The 22131-nt window shown below is 44.6% G+C and overlaps 1 protein-coding gene across 1 annotated transcript in view; it reads right to left on the bottom strand.

Moving 5' to 3' along the window:
* LAMC1 (laminin subunit gamma 1) overlaps window positions 1-22131 on the bottom strand; it is a 208627-nt gene that overhangs the window by 10155 nt on the left and 176341 nt on the right. Inside the window, exons 14-23 of the mRNA XM_082266581.1 lie at window positions 20473-20718; window positions 19634-19787; window positions 16899-17041; window positions 16598-16776; window positions 15402-15558; window positions 15099-15304; window positions 12537-12616; window positions 12130-12267; window positions 11861-12005; window positions 9398-9547 (exon numbers count right to left, since the gene is read on the bottom strand). Of these exons, the coding sequence (XP_082122707.1) occupies window positions 9398-9547; window positions 11861-12005; window positions 12130-12267; window positions 12537-12616; window positions 15099-15304; window positions 15402-15558; window positions 16598-16776; window positions 16899-17041; window positions 19634-19787; window positions 20473-20718 (1598 nt within the window). The remainder of the gene's footprint in view (window positions 1-9397; window positions 9548-11860; window positions 12006-12129; window positions 12268-12536; window positions 12617-15098; window positions 15305-15401; window positions 15559-16597; window positions 16777-16898; window positions 17042-19633; window positions 19788-20472; window positions 20719-22131) is intronic.

Below are 22131 nucleotides of genomic sequence, written 5' to 3'. Positions count from 1 at the left end.
TTAAATAAAAGCCTATGAATTTGGTCATGGATCAGACTAGATGATTATTCCCTTTAGGGCAGCATTGGAAAGGGCTTGTATTAGTATTTACTGCATACATTTAAAGTGATCCTAAAGTCTTGTATTTTTTCTTTAAAAATAGCAAACATCGAGACTGGACACCTTGGAGCTCATATTTTCAACTAGACAAAAAGTTATTGTAAACCCTATCACTCTATTGGTAATTCTGGTACACTATGTAGGACCTTTTTACTGCTGACCAGATCTACTCTGTTATATACAATACTTTTGTGTTGTTTTTGTTCACCCATATGTTCTGCTTTAGCCTTAATGTTTGTCGGCCTGCAACTTCCTCTTGCACGCTGTAAGGGGGTTGTGTGGGGCTGTTTCCTCCCCGGGTATAGGTTGTTCCCAGCGGGGGTGCTGGGGGAGGTTGTGCAGTCCCTCCGCCTCTATGTATTTCCGCACTTGAGGCCTTCTTTCATTTCTCTATTATTGCAATGATACTCTGTATATCTGTTACTTATGTTTTGTTACTATTGACAGTATACATTTTTGGTTGTTCTTTATCTGCATGTTCCTTGTTATACTTACCTCGTATTTGCAGTGGTTTTGCATGGAGCAGCAGTGTGTTGAAGTTCTGCCTCCCTCCTCCTTCCCACTGCAGCCTTCTGGGACACATCACAGTTCCCAGAAGAGTGTGGGACCATTCACAAAGCACAGAACGGCTTGCGCAAACGCAGAAGGAAAGCGGCTGTGAACCCGGAAGGCTTCACTGCCGTTTCCGTTACCCAACATGCTGGCGCCTGGAAGGCAAGGACATCACTGGATCGATGGACAGGCAAGTGTCCTTTTTTTGTCCAGTATTTGTAGCTGCTGAATTTTAATTTATTTGGGGGGAGATTGGAACTCCTCTTTACCATAGGTTTAAATTGAACATTGAGTAAACCTTATTACTGCTAGGCTCCAGAGCAAAAAAGGTCCATAGAACCCTCCAGTATTACTTCCTACTGTGTGCACAGATGTCCCACACAGTAAAAAAACAACAAAGTCCATCCTCAGGAATTAGGAAGACACGAAGATTACTATGATACACACTCTTATCAGTAGCGGTTGCTTCCTGCTACAAATGGAGCGACTCTAGGACATTTCTATTACAATAAAACTCCATTTACGTTTGGGAGTAGTTCTTTAAACACTTTCTTTCTAAATAAGTTTAGATCCAGGAGTTCACACCAACATGTACAAGGAGAAAAACGGAATTTTTGTAAAATCTTACCTGTAAAATTCCTTTCTCTGAGTCCTCCGACAGTCGCCGCCTCTTCATATTCGTCACATATGGGGTATTAGACTTTGCTCCGAAGGAGTAGCTAGGCAACAGAATATGTTAACAATAAAGCTTTAACATATCCCACCCTCAAGGGGTGGTCCCCTCAGTCAATACCCTCCTACTTCCTGCAACCATATCTCAGTTTTAGTGGAATAGCAGTAGAGTATACATTCAAACCCCAAAAGAGGGGCGGGGGCGGCGACTGTCGGAGGACTCAGAGAAAGGAATTTTACAGGTAAGATTTTACAAAAATTCCGTTTTCTCTTACGTCCTCCGACAGTCGCCGCCTCTTCATATTCGTCACATATGGGGACGTCCCAAAGCAGTGCAAACATGAGGGGTGGGAAACGCATCCGCGCCGAAAGGCAACGCAGTCTCCACATCAAAGAAAGGAACCTTACCAAAGGAAGGAAACCAGCTGGGCAACAGCAAAAATAAGTGCTCAACAGGAGCAACAACCCAGGAAAAGACAAAAAAACCAGGGAATACAAAGATATCCCAACAGCCAGGAGTCCCCAACAAGGGACCCTATGGAACAGCCGCACTAAGAACCTTGCGGCCAAAGGAAGCATCCGCCGATGCCTGAACATCTACTTTGTAGAATTTTGTGAAAGTGCGCACGGTCGACCAAGTCGCCGCCTTACACACCTGGGCTACAGAAGCCCCATGACGGCAGGCCCAAGACGTACTCAGTGATCTAGTAGAGTGCGCCTTCACAGGCACAGGGGGAACCTTCCCCTGCAAAGCATAGGCCTGTTCAATGGTCTGCCTGATCCATTTGGCGATGGTAGAGGCCGAAGCCGCCATGCCCTTCCGAGGACCCTCTGGAAGAACAAACAAGGAGTCCGTCTTACGAAAAGACTCAGTCGATTTAAGGTAAACCCTAATCGCCCGAACAACATCCAGAGAGTGCAATCTCACCTCCTTCGGATGTTTAGGCTTCGTGCACAACGAAGGCAAAACAATATCCTCGTTAAGATGGAATTCCGAAACTCGTTTCGGCAGAAAAGAAGGATTAGGTCGCAAGACCACCTTATCCAAATGAACAACCAGGTACGGAGACTTGCAGGACAAAGCCGCCAGTTCCGACACCCTGCGAGCCGAAGTGATCGCCACCAAAAAGGCGACCTTTTTGGACAACAGAGACAACGAGATCTCCCTGATCTGTTCAAAAGGAGCACGTTGTAACACAGAAAGAACTAGATTCAAGTCCCAGGGGGGCAAAGGATCCCTTCTAGGAGGAACCAGATGCCGCACACCCTGAATAAAAGTACCAACCAAGGAGTTGGAAGCCACGGGACGTTGAAACAGAACGGCCAGCGCAGACACCTGACCCTTTATCGTGGCCAGCGCCAAACGCTGATCGACACCCGTCTGAAGGAAAGACAGCACACGGGAAACCGAGTACGTGCGGGGTGAAAACCCCCTGGACTCACACCAGGCAAAATAGGCCTTCCAAGTACGGTAATAAACCTTTCCCGAGGAAGACTTCCTCGCGTTGATCAAGGTATGAACGACCTCTGGAGAGAGACCCTTCTCCTTCAGGACCTCGGTCTCAACAGCCAGGCCGTCAAAGCCAGCGACTGTAAAGCAGGATGGTAAATCGGGCCTTGAGACAGTAGATCGTCTCGAAGAGGCAGACGCCAGGGGGCGTCGACCGCCAGATTCACGAGGTCTGCGTACCAGGACCGGCGAGGCCAGTCCGGTGCCACAAGAATCACCGTGCTGCGTTCCGAGTGTAACCTGCGAAGGAACCTGGACAGCAACTGAATCGGTGGAAAAGCGTACATCAGCCTGTACTGATGCCACGGGGCCACTAACGCGTCCGACGCGTCTGCCCGAGGGTCGCGCGTCCTTGCCACGAACCTCTTCACCTTGTAGTTGAGGCGAGACGCGAACAGGTCCACATCTGGAAGACCCCACTTCGCGCACAACATCTGGAAGACAGCCGGATGGAGAGACCATTCCCCCTGATCCAGGGTCTGGCGACTCAGATAGTCCGCCTGCCAGTTCTCCACTCCCGGAATGTGAACCGCCGTTATCGCCGGGACATGAGTCTCGGCCCAAGACAGAATGTCGGCCACTTCTCGAGCCGCTCGGGCACTCCTGGTGCCCCCTTGGTGGTTGATGTAGGCCACCGCCGTGGCATTGTCCGTCTGCACCCGAACCGGGCAGCCCTGCAGCCGGTCCGTCCAGCGATGAAGACAGAGCCTTATCGCACGCAATTCCAGAATGTTGATCGGGAGGGAAGACTCCCCCTCCGACCAGGTCCCCTGGGCGGACAGAACGCCCAGAACACCACCCCAGCCCGACAGGCTGGCATCCGTGGTGATTATCGTCCACGAGATCGGACGAAACGACTTGCCCCCGGACACCAACGGGGACTGGAGCCACCACAGAAGGTTTTCCCTGGTGCGATGACTCAACGAGATCTGAAGATCCAGAGATTGAGGTCGCCCGTCCCACTTGGACAGGATCTCCGCCTGGAGACCCCGCGTGTGAAACTGAGCGAAAGGAATCGCCTCGAAGGCCGAGACCATCAATCCCAGACATCTCATACACGCCCGCAGAGACGAGTGTGGAACGTCCCTGAGGGACCTGACTTCCTCCTGAAGAGTCCTGAGTTTGTCTTCCGGCAGGAAGACCTTCGCCTGCACCGAGTCCAGTATCATTCCCAGATAGGGAAGACGAACCGACGGACTCAGTGTCGACTTTGGAACATTTATCGTCCAACCGAACTCCTGCAGAGTTTGCATTGTGACAGACAGGTCCTTCTCCAGACCCTGACTGGTCGCAGACCGAATCAGAATGTCGTCCAGATACCCTAGGACAGAAATGCCCTGGGCCCTCAATAATGCCAGAACCGGTGCAAGCACCTTGGTGAAGACCCGCGGAGCCGAGGCGAGCCCAAAGGGCAACGCCACGAACTGGTAGTGATCCTCCGCAATGGCAAATCGAAGGTATCTCTGATGACCCTCGAATATGGGGATGTGAAGGTACGCATCCTTCAAATCGATGGAGGCCATGAATTCCCCCGGAACCAGGGCAGCCACCACCGAGCGCAGGGACTCCATGCGGAACTTGCGAACCCGCACAGAGCGGTTCAGAGCCTTCAAGTCCAGAATCGGACGAACCTTGCCCTCCTTCCTGGGCACGGTGAACAGATTGGAATAAAACCCCCGAAATCTGTCCCGATGAGGTACCGGAACCACCACACCCTGAGCCCTCAGGTCCCGCACCGCCAGGTGCAGATCCCGCAGGCGCTCTGGAGACAGTTGTAGATTTGAGGGAAAAAATCTGCTCTCCGGCCGAGAGAGAAACTCGATCTTGTAACCAGATCGAACGATTTCCAGAACCCATCTGTCCCGCACACGGGCCAACCAGGGCTGAAGAAAACTGAGCAAGCGTCCCCCCACCCCAAAACTGGGTGAGGGCGCCCCTTCAGGCCGAACTGTTATGGGCCGCAGGTCCGGATTGGCCGGACTTCTGTTTCCCAGACCAGGGCTTCTTCTGAGAGCCTTGGCCTTTGAACGGTTTGCCCTTGTAGTGCGGCCGAAAGGCACGAAAGGACCCTTGAGGGGGCCGAAAAGTTGCATGCTTCTTCCCAGAAGCCCCCTTAGCCTTGGGGAAATGGGGCAAGAGAGTGCTCTTACCCCCGGTGATCCCCTTAATCAACACATCCAGGGACTACCCAAAAAGGCGAGACCCATCATAAGGCAGATTGGCTAAGGTTTTACGTGAAGATTGGTCCACCGACCAACATTTCAACCAAACCAGGCGGCGAGACAACACCGCCACGCTGTGCACACGTGCAGCCAACGGAATCAGGTCCAGGTCCGCATCACACAGATACATGACACCCTGGTGGATCTGATCCACCATATCCAGGGTCGCCGCCGAGGCCGAATCGGCCACTAGGACGCGCCTAAGCATCTGCGTCCAACTTGCGATCGCCTGGGCCGCCATGAGAGAAGCAAACAGAGCCTTAAGCATAGAACCCGTAACAGAATAAGTATGACGGGCAAGAGACTCCAGTCTCCTATCCGTGGCATCGCGGAAAACAGGGGAACCCTCTGCAGGAATCGCAGTGGCTTTGTTCAAAACCGCAATTGCATGATCCACTGGCGGAGGCACACACCACCGTTCATCAGTGGCAGGCGAGAAAGGATAACGCAGCTTGAATTTACTTGGTACCGCAAAAGGTTTGCGCAGATCGCGCCATTGATCTTTAACAGCGCGCTGAAAATCAGCATTGCAGGGAAAAACCTGCGGCGTCCTGCGTTTTCTCTGCGTCCCATAAGCCGCCAAGGCAGCGGGGGGACACACTTCGTCCTGCAAACGCAGCGTTTGCTTAATGGAAGCAATCAACTCATCCATGATTGCAAGCTCTTCAGGCGAGCCAGGGGGAGAATTATCGACCCCCTCAACTTCAGCCTCCACCTCAGACCCCACTAGATCAAGAGAGGAGCGGGACCCCGATAAGGGGGTCCCTGTCAGAACAGCCCCATCACCTTCACCCTCAGAATCAGAGGACAGAGCAACTCTGGGCCGTTTAGTAGATTGAGCAGCCACCAGCATTTGCACCTGGGCAGCAAGGCCAGCCACAATAGTGGCTAAATCCCCCCCTGGGGGGGAAACAGCGGTCCCCTGGCTTTCCACCAGTACTGTGGGAAACTTGCCCTCCTGAGAATCCATTGCCCCTGTATGCCAGACAACCAAGGGTTAACTGCCCCCTTTCAGCAAGCGCGGCAAGCGCAGCCCACCGCACCACACTCAGGCACAATGAGACCCCCACAGGGAATATACAGACTGAATACAGGCAATGGCAAACAGGAATAGAAGGATAAAACCTGAGGAGACCCCGCTGCTGCTGCTGCCTCGATCGGTGTTCCAGGAAAGAGGAAGTGATGCTGCCAGGGCGCTCTATGTAAGCCTATGGAGGCTACAAGAAAATGGCCGCCGTGCATGTAAACCATGCGGCCGGAGCGGGCGCCGGTAAAATGGCGTCGTTTGGCGCCGAAATCGCCGCTCCATAGTGCATAAAAACACACACAATTTTATCCCATTATATGGATACATGTTAGATCGCCGCAGCGATCGCTGTATATGCCCCAACATGCCATAAAAACATGCCCCACAGCACACAGCTTCCCACACTGCCCAGCCTGACACACACAGTGTCACACAGCTCCCCCCCCCCCTTGCAGCCCACAGCATGCAGCCGAGAGATAGGGAGACAAGCAGTGTGATTAAAGGCAGGTTACACAGTCCCAGACTGAGACCCCCCCCAGACAGACAGGTCCCCACATAGATACACTTACCTCACATGGCGTGGGGAACCCGCACAGGCGAACAAGCCGCTGCACATGAGGCAGGGAGAGTCGCAATTCAAGACGCACACAATGGCGGTTAAGAAACCGCACAGCGTCCGGTGAGGTAGCCACCTCACCAATCATCCCTGCACCGAACAGGGATGGGTCGTTCACTGTGCCAGGAGCGTTACCTGGCTGAACGCTCGATGGCAGACTGGGAAGCCACTGACCCACGACCTGCGATCAGGGGGATCAGCCCGAGACCCAGTCCGCATGATCCTCTTCGTCCGAAGAACTAACTAATGCTGACAAAAATAACAGCTAAGTAAAGGTAGAGGAAAAACTCAAACAAAATATTAAAAAGAAGAAAGAGTCTGGGACAAAAAGTCCCAGCACAGAGAGAGCCAGCCACTCCTGACAAGCTAGACATTAAAACTGAGATATGGTTGCAGGAAGTAGGAGGGTATTGACTGAGGGGACCACCCCTTGAGGGTGGGATATGTTAAAGCTTTATTGTTAACATATTCTGTTGCCTAGCTACTCCTTCGGAGCAAAGTCTAATACCCCATATGTGACGAATATGAAGAGGCGGCGACTGTCGGAGGACGTAAGAGAAAATGAGATTCCTTGCTCACACTCATGACATACCATAACACGCAATGCTGTATAGATGGAAAAGCCTCAGGAGAAACTGTGTCAAAATTCAAAGCAGGTGGCAATATTTTGCTCTATTTTCTAGGCAACAGACTTCGTACAACAGGTTGGATGGAATATTTCTAGGTGGTCTTACATGACAGTAAAGAACTTCTGAACATCTGTATATATTTAAAACTAAAAACCACTTTGACCATAAAATAATAAAGGCCTTATGCACATTGTGCATAAAAAAATATATGCTGGGAACAAAGGAGCGCCAGACTAAGTGCAGCATTTAAAACCAATAATTTAATTAAAATGACAAATAGCAACTTACAAGATAGCTGAGTAATACAGGTGTAGTATATGCAAAATGGGAACGTTCGTCTTGAAGCCTCTCCAAGCCGTCCTAATGCTGTAGCAGCCTTGGGCATAAGCTGCAAGGGGCATAAGCTGCAAGAGGCTGCTACAGCATTAGGGGGGCTTGGAGAGGCTTCAAGACGGACTTTCCTATTTTACATATAATACGCCAGTATTACTCAGCTATCTTGTAAGTTTCTATTTTTCTTTTTTTATTAAATTATTGGTTTTAAACGCAGCACTTAGTCGGGCGCCCCTTCGTTCCCTGCTTTTCACCCAGAGTCTACCGCTTCATGGGAGCTGCCATCAAGTGCTTAGCTGATACTCCTTTATGGACTTTCCTTATGAGCGGATATTAGATTGTGATGTGCTTATAATTTTGTGATTTGTCATTTTTCACTATACAGACTTTTATTGGGACTGAGTTATATGATAGTGTTTATTTGATATATGCCTCTATATACCCCTCTAGAGCCACTATATACTCCTTTCTCATTAAAAAAAAAAAAAAATGCTGCTTATACAGGTTTTTTTTTTTTTTTCTCTTCAGCTTGTATAGTAAGCTAATAAGTGTTAGCCTATTTGCCCATGCGTATTTGGGCATTTTCAGGCATATTTGCAGAGGATCGCTTGAAAAAAAACAAAAAAACAAAAAAAAAACCATCAAATTTCCTTTTTCGAGAGGTCCTTTCGGGCAGAAAAAAACATTTGAAACACATAAAGGCAACGCAGCGTTAAGAAGCGTTGTTTTAACTTTGATTAAAGTGAAAAATTAGCAGAGGAAAATGTTTTGGCAAATGCCCATAAACATGCAACTCTTGTGCAACAAAAGCCACCAAGATTTTTTAATGCTGCTTTTTCTGCCAGAGGTTCTAGCATTTTTCCACCTTAGGCAGATCTTACTCTAGCCAGGTGACACAGAGGTTGCTAAAACATTTTAGATCAAACTGCCATGCATTTTTCCCCATAAAATCCTTCTTTACATGCTTTTTTAGTATCTTAAGGCTGATCTCCTCCAGTAATTTCCTGTCTACAAGTTCTCTTTCTAGTGGTGGCTGCACATCATTGCTCAAGACCAGCTTCTGAATAATGGTAAGGGTGGACAATGCCTGAACAATGTTCCAGAACAGCTACTTGTAAGTCTGCATTAAGACTTAGCTGACAGGAGGAACACACAGGGGCAAAACTGGGAGACTATTGCCCAGGGGGGTCAGTGACACCATAATACTAGTGTAGTTATCCAAAACATGCTGCGCTTTTCTCAGATAAAATATTCTTACAGTGCAGCGCAACCAAAAATCACCATAAAAAGTAATAGAATAAAAATGTAATCAATAATAAAAATGTGTCCATGTGTATATAAAAAAAAAAAAAAAAAACTTTACACATAGTCTATTTTTTGGGGGGCTAGTTTTATGTATTGTTGATTTAAAAGAACTTTGATTGAAGGAGACACAAATTTTTATTATTTATTATATTTTTATTCAATTATTTTTTATGGTGATTTTTGGTTGCGCTACACTGTAAGAATATTTATATGTTATTTGTGGTGTGGTTGAATCACTAGGAGTGTACAGCAGCAATTTTATATATTTAATGAGCATACTGAAATAGTGACAGTATTTGGATAGTGAAGGGTAGCGCGGATTGTATCTCACATACCCCTTTTCTCAGATAACCACTACTAAATGAAGTGAAAACCTATGTGTCAGGGGGCCTTAAGAAGTAGGAGTGCGTATGTCACACGACATGGACCCACCTGCTGTTCACTTCTGCCTTTGTCAAGCAAACGTTTGACTTCTGCCTCCCGACCCCTCATGTCATCACGCAGATCATCATAATCTTTCAATTTCCTATCAATCAGCATATCCAGTTCTTCAGCCTCCTTCTGAATTTTTCCAGCCTCGTTCTAAAAGTAGAGAAACAATTATAGAAGAAAATATATGTAGTTATTCAATACAGAGCGTTTAAATGCACATACTACATTGATAAGCAACTTCTGGATTGTAAGACTAGAATTGGTATTTGGATGTAAAATGTCAAACAGATTTCCCATCTTCAGCTTTCATGTGATAGACCCCCTCCACTTGTTAGGCAGATTATGGTGGGGGGTCACACTGTTTTCTTGTCAATTACTTGTTTTCCACGAATGGCACGATCCACATTTTTTTGCATGATACTGCGCGCCCATCAGCTACATTCCTTCCAACAGCCTACCGACAGTGCTTTCAATATTCCAATAGACAATTGTTTTTGTAGATCTGAGATGAACAACCCCCTGTCAGTTGTACCAGCCAACATAGCTAAAGGTGGAAAGAACGTTTCCATTTTATTGGCACATTTTCTAACCATTGAGGACATCCTATTTTTAATAGGACAGGTGATTGGAGTAAACAAATGTGTTCAATGGTGTTTGTTCTTAAACCCTCTAGGCTAGGTTCACACTATTGCGGGTGGTTACGGGAATCGTAAAAATGTCTGCACCTGCAACCACCCACAGTCAAAAAGTGTTGCGTTTTGAAAACGTGCGAGACTGACATTTATCCTTAATTAGCACCCCCAAACATCTAAACGCAGTGCGCTTGCGGGTGCAGGAACCACAAGTGCTTTGCATGGTGCTTTTGCTGCTGTATTTTTTAAATGCTGCAAAAACAGCAGCCTAATTAAATGGGCTGCCGTGCCTGTGCAAACATGGGCCGCAACCCAACAAGAGTGTGAACCTAGCCAAAAGCCTCGTCCAAAAGCGTACCTGCACACCTGTCAAATAGGGAGCAGTGGCTATGTCCATACAACCGCTGCCTTGCAACTGACATAAGAATGGGATTGTTTCCACGGGGATGCACTGAACAACTGTGCATCCCAAGCAGGAAAGCATGGCAATCACACGGCGTAGGCTTAGGTGTACCCATTTCAACTAGGCCTAATTGCGCAGTCTCTTTATAGTGTAAATCCTGTGCTGCTTACTACTTTGTAGAAACATGATGGTGTCTACATCAACCTTTTGCTTAATTTCTTCATGAAAAGCTCAAAAGGTCCATTTTCAGATTTTCCACTGACAAGTATGTAGGATGCGAAACCTGTACATCTGATCTTCCTTTGCCAGTGCAAATTCCTACGAAACTAGATAAAATGACTGCATGCACTTTCTTGTATATATTTTCCTGCACAGATCAAAGGACAATCGGATAGATTAGGAAATAAATCTTTGCTGGATCTGGATAACATCTGCCCATCGAGCTGAGTATCACATGACCTGTAGAAGACTCAATGGCTGCAATTCTCCATACTACAATTCAAAAGCTAATCATTAATTCATTAACTTCCCTTCAAGCAATCAGTATTCATTCATCTTTGGAAAGGCAACATTACAAAACCTATTTGTGTGCATTCCCACAGCACCTGCCCAAGATTAAGAAATCATTAACCAACCTACTACTATAAATCTTTCACTATTAACCCCTATTTATCATCAAAAGCTGGGCAAGCACAGATGTGGACATTCAGTACGAAAAACTGCACAACTTTCATAACACGCACATAATGTAAAAAACCGCAATGCTGACCAATAAAGAGGTTACTACTGGTATATTATTCTCACAAACAGTCACAGACTCAAGAATCCCAAGAGCTTACAATAACCCTTTACAGTATAACTTATTGGTTTTTGAATCACTCTTCCCAGAATAAGGTTGCAGATCAGGAGTTCTTATTTTTTTACACTTTTAAAGTGCTTCACCTGGGTCAGCAAGTCAAAAAATACAGAACACCGGAAAAAAGGAGGATAGGCAACTAACATTTCAGGAGGTCAGCAACAATATATGTAGATCTCTAAAGACAGGTTTAGATAAAGGATTGTTAATTGACAAATACATAATAATGCTGAAAACTGGTAACCCCTGCTCACAGAAAACTCTCTGCACGTTGGAAGTTGGGAATTGCTGTCTGCATCAGCAGCACTATCTGTGCAAGGTCACTTTTACCAGATTCTGTTATGATGCCAAGGTTGGGAAAAAAATGGGAAAAAAAATGGGAAAAAAACTACCCATACTCTGTTTTTATTTTGATTTTAAACCTAAGCGGAAATTGTGGCCCATAAACTATATGGTGCTGGCATTACATGCTATACAAGCTGCAAAAGCTGGTTCATGGATTATTCATGAATGAGGGTTAACTCATGTATGGCCAATGCACAGACAGGCTATTTTCCCATGGTGGCAATTACCTGCAATGCTGTGGTATCAATTGAAGGAATGCTAGTAAGGTTGGCATAGATCTGCAGTGCCCGATTCCCTGCTTCTTCAGCCTCTGCGTGTACTTTGGTGGCCTGTTTCTCCAATTCCTTGGCCAGATCCTTAGCCTGATTGTACCTGATGAGTACAGGAACAAAAGGTGTACATATGTAGGGGGGTTTTTCCTTAATAAAGCAATGCAGAGGGGTAGTACAGTACTCAAATTTTATGTAACAGGTTATAGATGGCACTCAGAACTCACTTCTTATTCAATTCTTCAATATCAGCTGCAGTCTGGTTCTCTGCAGCCAGAGTCTTCAGTAGCAGACGGTAAGCTTCATTTGCTGTGTTGTTGGCTTCCTTGGCAGCCTTTTCAATCTCCCCTGCTTCCTGTGTGTGCCTGGGAAGACCAAACTGAAGAGTTAACCAGGAAAAGCCTTCTGAAGAATGTGTTTGAGAAATTGCTGAGCCATGTGGCCTCTAGCTTGTCTTTAACCTACTTATGGCTGGCCTGTACATAAAGCTAGTCCCATCTAGGCAAGAATTATTAGGCCTTCGCAAAGGCACAGGAGCTTGTGTCCAAGAATAAGTTGTTCATCACTATGCAAAATATTGGCATCATTTTTGCCACATTTCCTACTTTAGTGTGACATTTCAGATGTCTCTTACCTTTCAGCCAGTTTCCTTGCTTCCTCTGCCAGCAATGTCATATTATTGGGATCACCCGTTGTCTCTGGGGGAGTGATGGACTAAAAAAAAAAAGATGAAAGATGTAGCCTTACATTCCAAGCTGATCACATCTTGCAACAATCCTGTTTTTTAGGAGTGCTCTTAGGCCCCTTCTCACACCGACGGACCAATCTGGTCCGCCTGTCAGTTTTTTAGATAAACCAATCGGACCATTCATTGCTCTCTATGGAGTGGCAGATGACAATGGAGCCAACATCCGATTTGAAACAGACGTTCCCCATCCGTCCAGTGGATCGGATCAGATGACAGGTGGTCTGTTTCCATCTGACAGCCCATAGAGGAGAGTGGGCTGTGTCCATGTCCGCTCTGAATCAGCGCAATGGACACAGACCTGTCATCCCCTTGCTCAGCGGTGAACAGCACAGAGAATAGCTGAGCAGGCGGATCCACTGGCGGACACCACCAATGTGAAATAATCCTATGCCTCTGTAAGTAAATTTGTACGAGGAAAAAAAATAAAAAATTGGCCATGAACAAGATAAGCAGATAAAAAAACCCATACTATTTGCCTCTGCACTTTATGTTGTTGGGCAAAAAAAAATAAAAAATTACCCAAATCAGAAAAGAGTAATGAGCGAGAAAACACCAATAAAGGCATAACTAAAGCCAAAAGCATTATATTTCACTTTGTAAAGCGTGGGGAAGGGGTGAAAGCCTGCTGTCAGATTGTTATTGCTGTGTGTGTTCTTACACTGCCCATTTGTAGATCTCCAGTACTTTCTGGGTCACAAAAGGAAATAAAACTTCCATATTCAATACAAAATTTAAAAAATAATTGGCTTGAGTTGGGCTTGAAATGGTGACAATTACCAATTTTACATTTTATTAGATTAGGTGCGTTACCTCTCACAATTAAAACAATAATGAACCCAAAAGCAAAATATTATATTGCAGCATACCAAAATCGGATGTCTGCATTACTTTTCTTTTTTAGGCTTTTCTCCTTTATTTTCACCTAGTGATCTGGCAGGTAAGTCTTTTTTTCCCTAAGAACCAGCTCTATTGCAGATGTATAAAGTTACAGGGATGGGAAAACCAACTAACACGGACAAGGGTGCTTACAATGATCGGCTTTTATTAACCACTTAAGCCCCGGAGGATTTGGCTGCTCAAAGACCAGGGCCTATTTTGCGATTCGGCACTGTGTGACTTTAATGGAAAATTGCGTGGTCATGCGACGCTGTACCCAAATGAAATTTGGGTCCTTTTGACGTTCTTTTTTCCCCACAAACAGAGCTTTCTTTTGGTGGTATTTGATCACCTGTGTGATTTTTACTTTTTGCGCTATAAACAAAAAAAGCGCAACAATTTTGAAAAAAATAATATTTTTTCCCATTTTTTTATATGAAATTTAAAAAAAAATGGAAAAATCTAATTTTTTTAAAGATTTTAGGCCAATTTGTTTTCTGCTGCATATTTTTGGTAAAAAAAAAAATCGCAATAAGCTATTGTGTTTACTAACTACGGGAAAGATTTGTCATTTTTACATTTTTTTTTTTAAACTAGTAATGGCGGCGATCTGCGATTTCTTTTGCGGTACTGCGACATTGCGGCGGACAGATCGGACCCCAGACTGACATTTTTGACACTTTTGGGAGTACCAGTGACATTACTACAGTAATCAGTGCTATACATATGCACTGTTACTGTAAAAATGACACTTGCAGGGAAGGGGTTAACTTTATTAGTGATCAAGGGGTTAAGTGTGTCCCTAGGGGCGTGGCTTGTGATGTAACCACAGAGACATACGATCCTACATAGCAGGATCGTATAATCTCTGCAGTTACATCACGGAGAAGGACAGGCGGCTTTGTTTACATTAGCCGTCTGCCTTTCTCCCTCTCCAGCGGGAGATCGCGAGTGACCGTTCGGACATCGGAGCCGACAGTCACTCACGCGGGGATGTCAGGGAACGAGCAGGGGCGGCGCGCACTCGCCCCCTAGAGGCTCGTGGGCGAGTGACGTACCGATACGTCACTTTGCCCAGGAGGGGCTGACCGCGGTCGGCACGTGGTTAAAACCTTTTTTCCAAAAAGGAAAAAAAAAAACCCTTTGCTATAACTGATTATAAAGTGTGAATTGTAGTTCAACTTTGCTTGTTAAGCATATTTAAATCTGCTAGTACATCTAACACTCCCCTCCCCCCAGACTGCCAATGCTGCTGTCTAAATGTGCCCCCTGTGCTTCTTCATCCAGAGTGAGGGCACTCTAATTAAGGTGTGTTACTGGCCAGATCCCCAGGTAAAAACAGAGGTAAAAACAATTTTTTACAATTATGGTTTTGCGTTTAAAACTGTTTTAAGATCAATGGAGCATAAAACATGGCAACAGAGGAAAAATAAAGATAGGACAGATAAATACTGCTTTTATCCTAGGTTACCCTCTGCATTATAAGAATAGAATCTGAAGATGACAAACACTGTAGATCCCATGCAGCCAGGCTGTGGTTTCAGCTTCACACCGATCACCTCTTGTTCTTACCACATTAGCAATGGCCAACTTGGCTTTTTCCAGCTGAAGTCTTGCAGAGTCAATAATGAGCTCTGTGCTCTCCACTCGATCTCTGGCTTCCTTCGCCTGTTTGTCAGTGTCTCCGATCATATCTCTGATGTTTTGCAGACGTCCCAGCTGAGAACTTAGTGTGGCATTTATCTCTGCCAGGCGGTCCAACATTCCCTGATCCACATCTAAGAAGAAAGATCCTCATGTTAAGGAGCATTCTTGGAAGAAGCGGTGGTTAACTACACATAAAAAAATGACATGCCAAATGTGATATGACTTTACTTTTGCTGCCTTGGGCATCAATAAGGAGGTCGCTAACTGCCTTTTCAGCCTCTCTAAGCCGCTCCTCAAAGCCCTGATCAGTGACGCTTTCATCTCCAGTTCCCAGGTTCTTCAGGAGCTCCTCCAGTTCTTGCAGTTTCTCTCTCTGTTCTATCACCTAATGAACAACAAAAAGGAAGATCAACATTTGATCACACCAACATAACGAAATTAGGACCCCTGGCACCTAAAGCCGGCCATAGATGGCTCGAATCTCGGCCGGTCCCTGCTGAACTACCCAAGATTTTAACCATGTATGGGCAAGGCTTACTGTACTCAAGTTGATCGATCAAATTGGGTACAACCAGCCTGTCAAATTTTACCTGCAATTACTGCTAGCGGCTATTATAGCCGCTAGCAGTAATCACTGAACACGTCTCCGCGGAAGGAATTCTTCCATCAATACTGTCTGTGCTGATTGGTAAATCAAGCATTTTTTTCTGCAACCTATGGCTGCAGGAAAAAAATAAAATCACTCTGTCTATGGTCGGCTTAACTTTAACTTCAAGCACCACTCCAGGCAAGCTGCTGAATACACAGTTTAAATACATATATGTAGGATTTGTTCTACCTCTCAAAATATTTTATATCTGTTCATCCAATCCTGAAATTAACACAGCCCTCCTATACAGCAAGGTCAGGTTGATGACAAAACTTTTCTCTGCTGCAGATAAGCAGTACAGATCTGTAACCTCCTTGCCCCCACACCCCACAGACTGAGAAGGGGCAGCAGCAGAATGATGAGATCATCCCTCTGGCTCGGCAACTCTTTAGACTTCAACTACTGCTTCATTTAGCAGAAGGAATTTCCTGCACTCTGGGTATGATGCAAATTTCAGGGTTTATTATAGATAAAATCCAAACTACATGTTAGAAGGCAGTCACCAGATGAGTTCACTTACCAACATGTAATAAGGAAATTTTCAAAATAAAGAGAACCTGTTAGAAATACAGGGGCTATCATTGCTAACCGGCTGAACAACTGGCGATAATGCTTTAAAAACATGGAATACGCGCATATCAGGCAAGTAAAAAATCCTACTGAATACAGAACACCATGCTGGAATGTCCTTAGGGGTATTTAGTATAGCGCTAAGAAGGAACAGTACATGGTGCTGCAGAGGAATATGCCTATGTGGTACAAATAGTTGAATCACCTTGTCTTTAACCAAGCGGTAGCAGGCAGGACACTCTTGACAGCCAGGTCCTGAGCGATTGTAGAAGTAATTCTCCTCGCATTGGTCACAGCGGAGTCCCACGAAACCATCCTTGCACTCGCAACGCCCATCCTCTTTACACTGCAGTGAAAGGGAGCCCTCTGGGTCACAGTCACAAGCTGTGCAACACAAGTAAACAAGAGACCCTTTACTACATTGCAAATAATAAGCCTGCGATGTAAAAAGATGCATGCTACAAAGACAAGAATCACAAGTATTTTCATTGGGTTACAACACTTACGTTTACACCCTTCTGGTCCAAAGCCAAAGTGGTTGGGTTCGCATTGCTGACAGCGTTTTCCACTGATGCCAGGCTGGCACTCACACTGCCCGGTACGAATGTCACACTGCCCATTTGTAGATCCCAGGGGATGGCACTCACATCTAACAATAAAAAAAATAACTGACTGATTCTCTGCAGTAACAACTGGCAGTAAATGACCATGTGACATAGGCGGGGCAACAGCAGTAATATTACCATTAGTAAGCAATTATTACTTTTTTTAACTGCAAATAAGAATAAAGTGACTTGGTATGGCTAGCATGTACCTTGCTGATTTACAAAATAGGTCCATATTTAAATGCCTGCTGTTCTTAAAACTGATTGGCCTTTTGGGACATGTCACAGGTCCCAGAAGGCTGAAGAACCATTCATAAAGCACAGCGCAGCACGAAAGGACTTGTGCATGCGCAGCCGGCTGTGAATCCATAAAGAATCACAGCCAGCTGCCTACAGTAAACATACCAGCGTTGGGGACCCAGAGACCGTAGAAAAATCGGTTTGGGTGAGGACGACGCTGGACCCCTGGACAGGTGGGTGTGCTTTTATTGAAAGTCAGCAGCTACAGTATTTGTAGCTGCTGACTTTTTTTTTTCAGACTGAAGAACCCCTTTAAACCCATTTTGTATCTGCTCTATGTTTAGGTAAGACTTTACTAATAAAATTCCTAATGGCAATACAATTCGCTTGGGAGCACAGCATAATATTTACCAGTATATAAATAAAGACCAATAGCAAACCACACCACCATGATCAACAACATCAACTGGTAAGATAACAGAGGCTTAAAATGGATGTAAACTCTCACATATACCCAGTGAAGTGAGCAGCTTTAGATGATACACAGAGATGAAACAAATCTCCCTACATACATTTTACTTGTTTATGTGCGGTCTTCAGCTTTCTACACTGTTTAGAAAAAGTGCACATCCTGTTAGAAATTTTTTCTTCCTGATTCACCTGTGGGAGGGATGTTTGGCCATACACTGTGAGACAGCTGATTGGAAGAAATACACACATCCCCTTCTCCACAAAGGCAGAAACATGCAGAGCTGCGCTGTGAATAGACCAGCTGTCTGCAAATCTATTTTATGCATCCACCCCTACACAAAATTCAGCCTGGTTTTATCCAAGCTGACGGAGAACTTGTCAGAAATTATCATGCTGATAACAGAAGAACCGAGCAAGAGAAAGCCACGGGACTTGGGGCTTTGAATAGAGATACGAAACACTACAGATAGATGTACCCTGGTCAAAATTTAATGAATCAGGTTTATATCCACTTTAAGCTACAGTCCTGCATCTTTGCCATGCCCCACTGACGTGTTTCCCCCTGATCAGGCTTAGTTAGGGGTCATGGAGGTGACCCTTACGATTATACCCAATCAGGGTGAAATGTGTCTATGAGGTATGCCCAAGATAGCTGAAGCCTCTGTTAACTTACCAGCGGATCTGGTTGAACTGTGTGCGCACCCTCTAATTTTGCTATTGGAATTGTACCATGGAGCAAGACATGCTCCTAAAGGGGATGGCACCGATTGCGGGAGGAGAACCAGTGAGAGGACGAACAGGAGGCATTTGAGCAGTGCGATTTTTTACGTAATACAAATAAAGACGTTTTAAAACATATTAAACACATCTGTGTTACAATTGTAGCTGTTTCTCCTCTTCTATAGTCAAGAGAATCTTTAGAATGAAAAAAAGATACTATATATATATATATATATATATATATATATATATATATATATATATATATATATATATATATAAATGAATCCTGTAAGTTGAATGCAAAGTTGTCTGTATGATCATAAAGCGGAGTTCCTCCTAAAAGAGGAAGCTCCGCTTATCTGCTTTCTCCCCCCCTCTCCGGTGCCACATTTGGTACCTTTCAGGGGGAAAGTTGGGGGGGCGGGGGGGGGGGGGGGAACAGGTACCTGTCCCCACTTCCGTGAGACCCCGCTGTGGCAAAGTCCCTCAGAAGTTTGCCCCCACCTCCTTCCTCCTCCACACCAGTTAGAAAGCACAGCGCGCTTCACGCATGCGCAGCAGGGAACTGGCTTCAAAGGCTTCACTGCCGGTCTCCCTTAACACGAATAGCTGCAGCAGCACCCGAGAGGCGAACTGAAAATCGGCTGCCGACATCCCGGGATTCCAGGATAGCTAAGCGTCCTAATATTAAAAGGCAGTAGCTACAGTATTTGCAGCTGACTTTTCATTTTTTTCGTTGGAGGGGGGGGGGGGGGGGGGGACGGGGGACGACGACTCCGTTTTATGTATTCAGTGTGACTGTTTGCCTAATTAAATAAAGGACCCACTTACATGCCAATTAGTGGCAAAAAAACATGTATGGACCATCCTATAAGGCGTGTTTATTGGCTAGACCTGATTAATCTCTTCACATATCAGAATTTCCAAAATAGTTTTTTTTTTTTTTTTTAAAGATATTTGGATATACTGAAAATTAATCATTCTTCTCATAGTATGGCAAGATCGATCACATTAAATTGACTGCATGTGCAGCTCTCATAGGCCACCCCCCAACCAACTTGAAAACACAGCAGAGGTGCTAAATCTGTTAAAAGTAGGTTTGCCTAATGAAGTAGGCTGGCTTGATCTCAATTGTATACAAAAAGCTTTAGATTTCACAAGAGGACATAAATTAACACAAAAATGCATTGCAGAGCTCTTACTTCTCACAGCCACTACCACTTTGGAGGTTGTAGTATCCGGGCTCACAGGCTGAACAGTCTCTTTCCATTACATACGGAAGGCACTCACACTGGCCGGTCACCTGGTTACATGTATTCTGGCTCTTTACCGTGCCAAAGGAATTACAGCTGCAGGCTGCAAAGAAAAGATAAGGAATCCATGATATGTACAGAAAAAAAAATATATTAAAAGGTCTAATAAGGTCTGTTTTGGGACTGGAGGAAGTAATCAATGGACTACAAATGTGATGACATCACCCCACTTGTGCACCACTGGCATCTACCACTCCCTTTGCTGCGGTGGCAGAGAGTACCATAAAGCCTTCTATGTGAATGGATCTGTGAATTTTGCAGTATTATACATTCCATGAAGGGGACTTAACCCTTAGGAACAGATACACTGCACACAATTTCTAAAATTCAATTTGCCAACAGCATGCACATTTCACTTTTCAAAAACTTTTTTTCTGGCTTGCTTTAGAGCCGCTGTATCAGCTCTATGGCTGCCCATGACCCAAACGAGATTGTACTACTGTGAAAATTAGGGCTCTGCTGTACAACAAATCTCTTGGTCCTTCTTAATTGCATTCTTTATATATTCCGGTGGATTTTTCATGGAAATATCAGGAGAAGAAATTCAAGAGAAAAGAACCAAGAAGTTCGTGCAGCAGTTCTGCCTATGAAAGGACTGCAGATAGGAGGAGGAGGGATGGCACAATCATGGCAGAGTAAATGACAAAGTGGACCAATGAAAAAAGGAATAAGTCCTGCTTCACTCTATTGAAAAGTAAAAAAGAAAACCAAAAAGGTAGGATTTTCACCTTTGCATTTCTGGTCTGGGCTTGGTCCTAATGGGTTGCCATAGAACCCATCTCTGCAGCGATCACAGTAGAATCCAGCTGTGTTGTATATACATTTCAGACATTCCCCTGTCAATCGATCGCAGTTACCCACAGCATTTGGATCGATGTTACTGTTACATTCACAGGCACGGCAAGGCCGGGGTGCTCCATTCTCGCCCAGCGGGTCACCAAAATACCCATCGTCACAAAGCTCACATCTTTTACCTGTTGAGAAAATAAAAAGTCAAATATAAAATTAAGAACTTGTCTTATAACTTGCCTTATTAATAAAATACATGTATTGTGATCATCAAATCCTTAATGCAACAAAGAATTTCCTGTATTTCATAGCTTAATATAAATAATACAGCATATGTTTAGACAAGACAGGATATCAGAAGTGTAAAACTAATGAGAAGCCACCACAAACAATCACAGGTAACTTATAGCAACATATGGTTCCCATTCCACTGGCTATAGACCACAGCTGCAAATTCATAAACAATCATTAATGCTGAACATTCTGCAAGCAGGAGATTTATACGAGCCTAAAGTAGACCTATAGGCAAAACATTTTTTTCACCATATTGGATACAGTAAAGAAGGGTTATAACCTCAGTCAGATTTTTTTTGTCATCTGTGTCCTATTGGGGGAGATTTACCTTCACCTCCTGTCCTATAGGAAAAGAGGAAGTGAGAGGAAATCCCTGCAAAGTGAGGGCATTCCTGGTTGTAACTAGGGTCACCAGAATTAGCATCCCCACAGGAAGGTTTCCCCTCTATTACTCTTCTAATACTTTCTCTACAACCCAAAATTCTGGATTTTCTTTTATTTTTGTTTTCATGATGATCCTAAATAGGTCAAATAGAGGGGGTGAAACACATAGGTGTTAGGTGAATAGGAGTTCTATTCATCACCATTCTGTAAAAAAAAAAAAAAAAGTTTTGCCTTCAGTTCTACTTCAAAAGAAATCTGTACTAACAGAAATCTAGAGGCAGCCATTGGTGGATCACATTTTGAAGAGGTTAGTCGTTAAAATAGCGATTTCTACTGCTAAATACTTCCAGGGAAAGTACTGACACCGTCTGACCAACATAACAGTCAGGAACCTAACATTTGGAGGTCCTCAGCGATGGCAGCCTTATCACGTTTTCTTTAAAGCAGACCTTGTAGTACAATGTAAAACCAGAAAAATATGCAGCGCTAATATCATTAGATGTGATTAAATAAATAACACATATAAATATGTATATAAACCAAATGGAAATTAGTGAAAAAAGTCCATCAGGAAGATGATAGTCCCAAGTGAATAACGTGATGAAATAAATCCAACATAGGAAAACGTGGTCACAATGTGCAGCAAATCCCAACACCGATAAAGATTAGTGGATTATCGTTGTTGGGATTTGCTGCACATTGTGACCACGTTTTCCTATGTTGGATTTATTTCATCACATTATTCACTTGGGACTATCATCTTCCTGATGGACTTTTTTCACTAATTTCCATTTGGTTTATATGATTGGACTTTCTTACATATTTATATGTGTTATTTATTTAATCACATCTAATGATATTAGCGCTGCATATTTTTCTGGTTTTACGTTTTTGTCACTATATGGTCTAGTGATTGGTGT

Source organism: Pelophylax lessonae (genome assembly GCF_965119305.1).
Source record: "Pelophylax lessonae genome assembly, chromosome: 8".
Classification (NCBI taxonomy): Eukaryota; Metazoa; Chordata; class Amphibia; order Anura; family Ranidae; genus Pelophylax; species Pelophylax lessonae.
The sequence above is the reverse complement of the archived record's forward strand: the minus strand, read 5'-3'. Positions and strand labels throughout refer to the sequence as shown.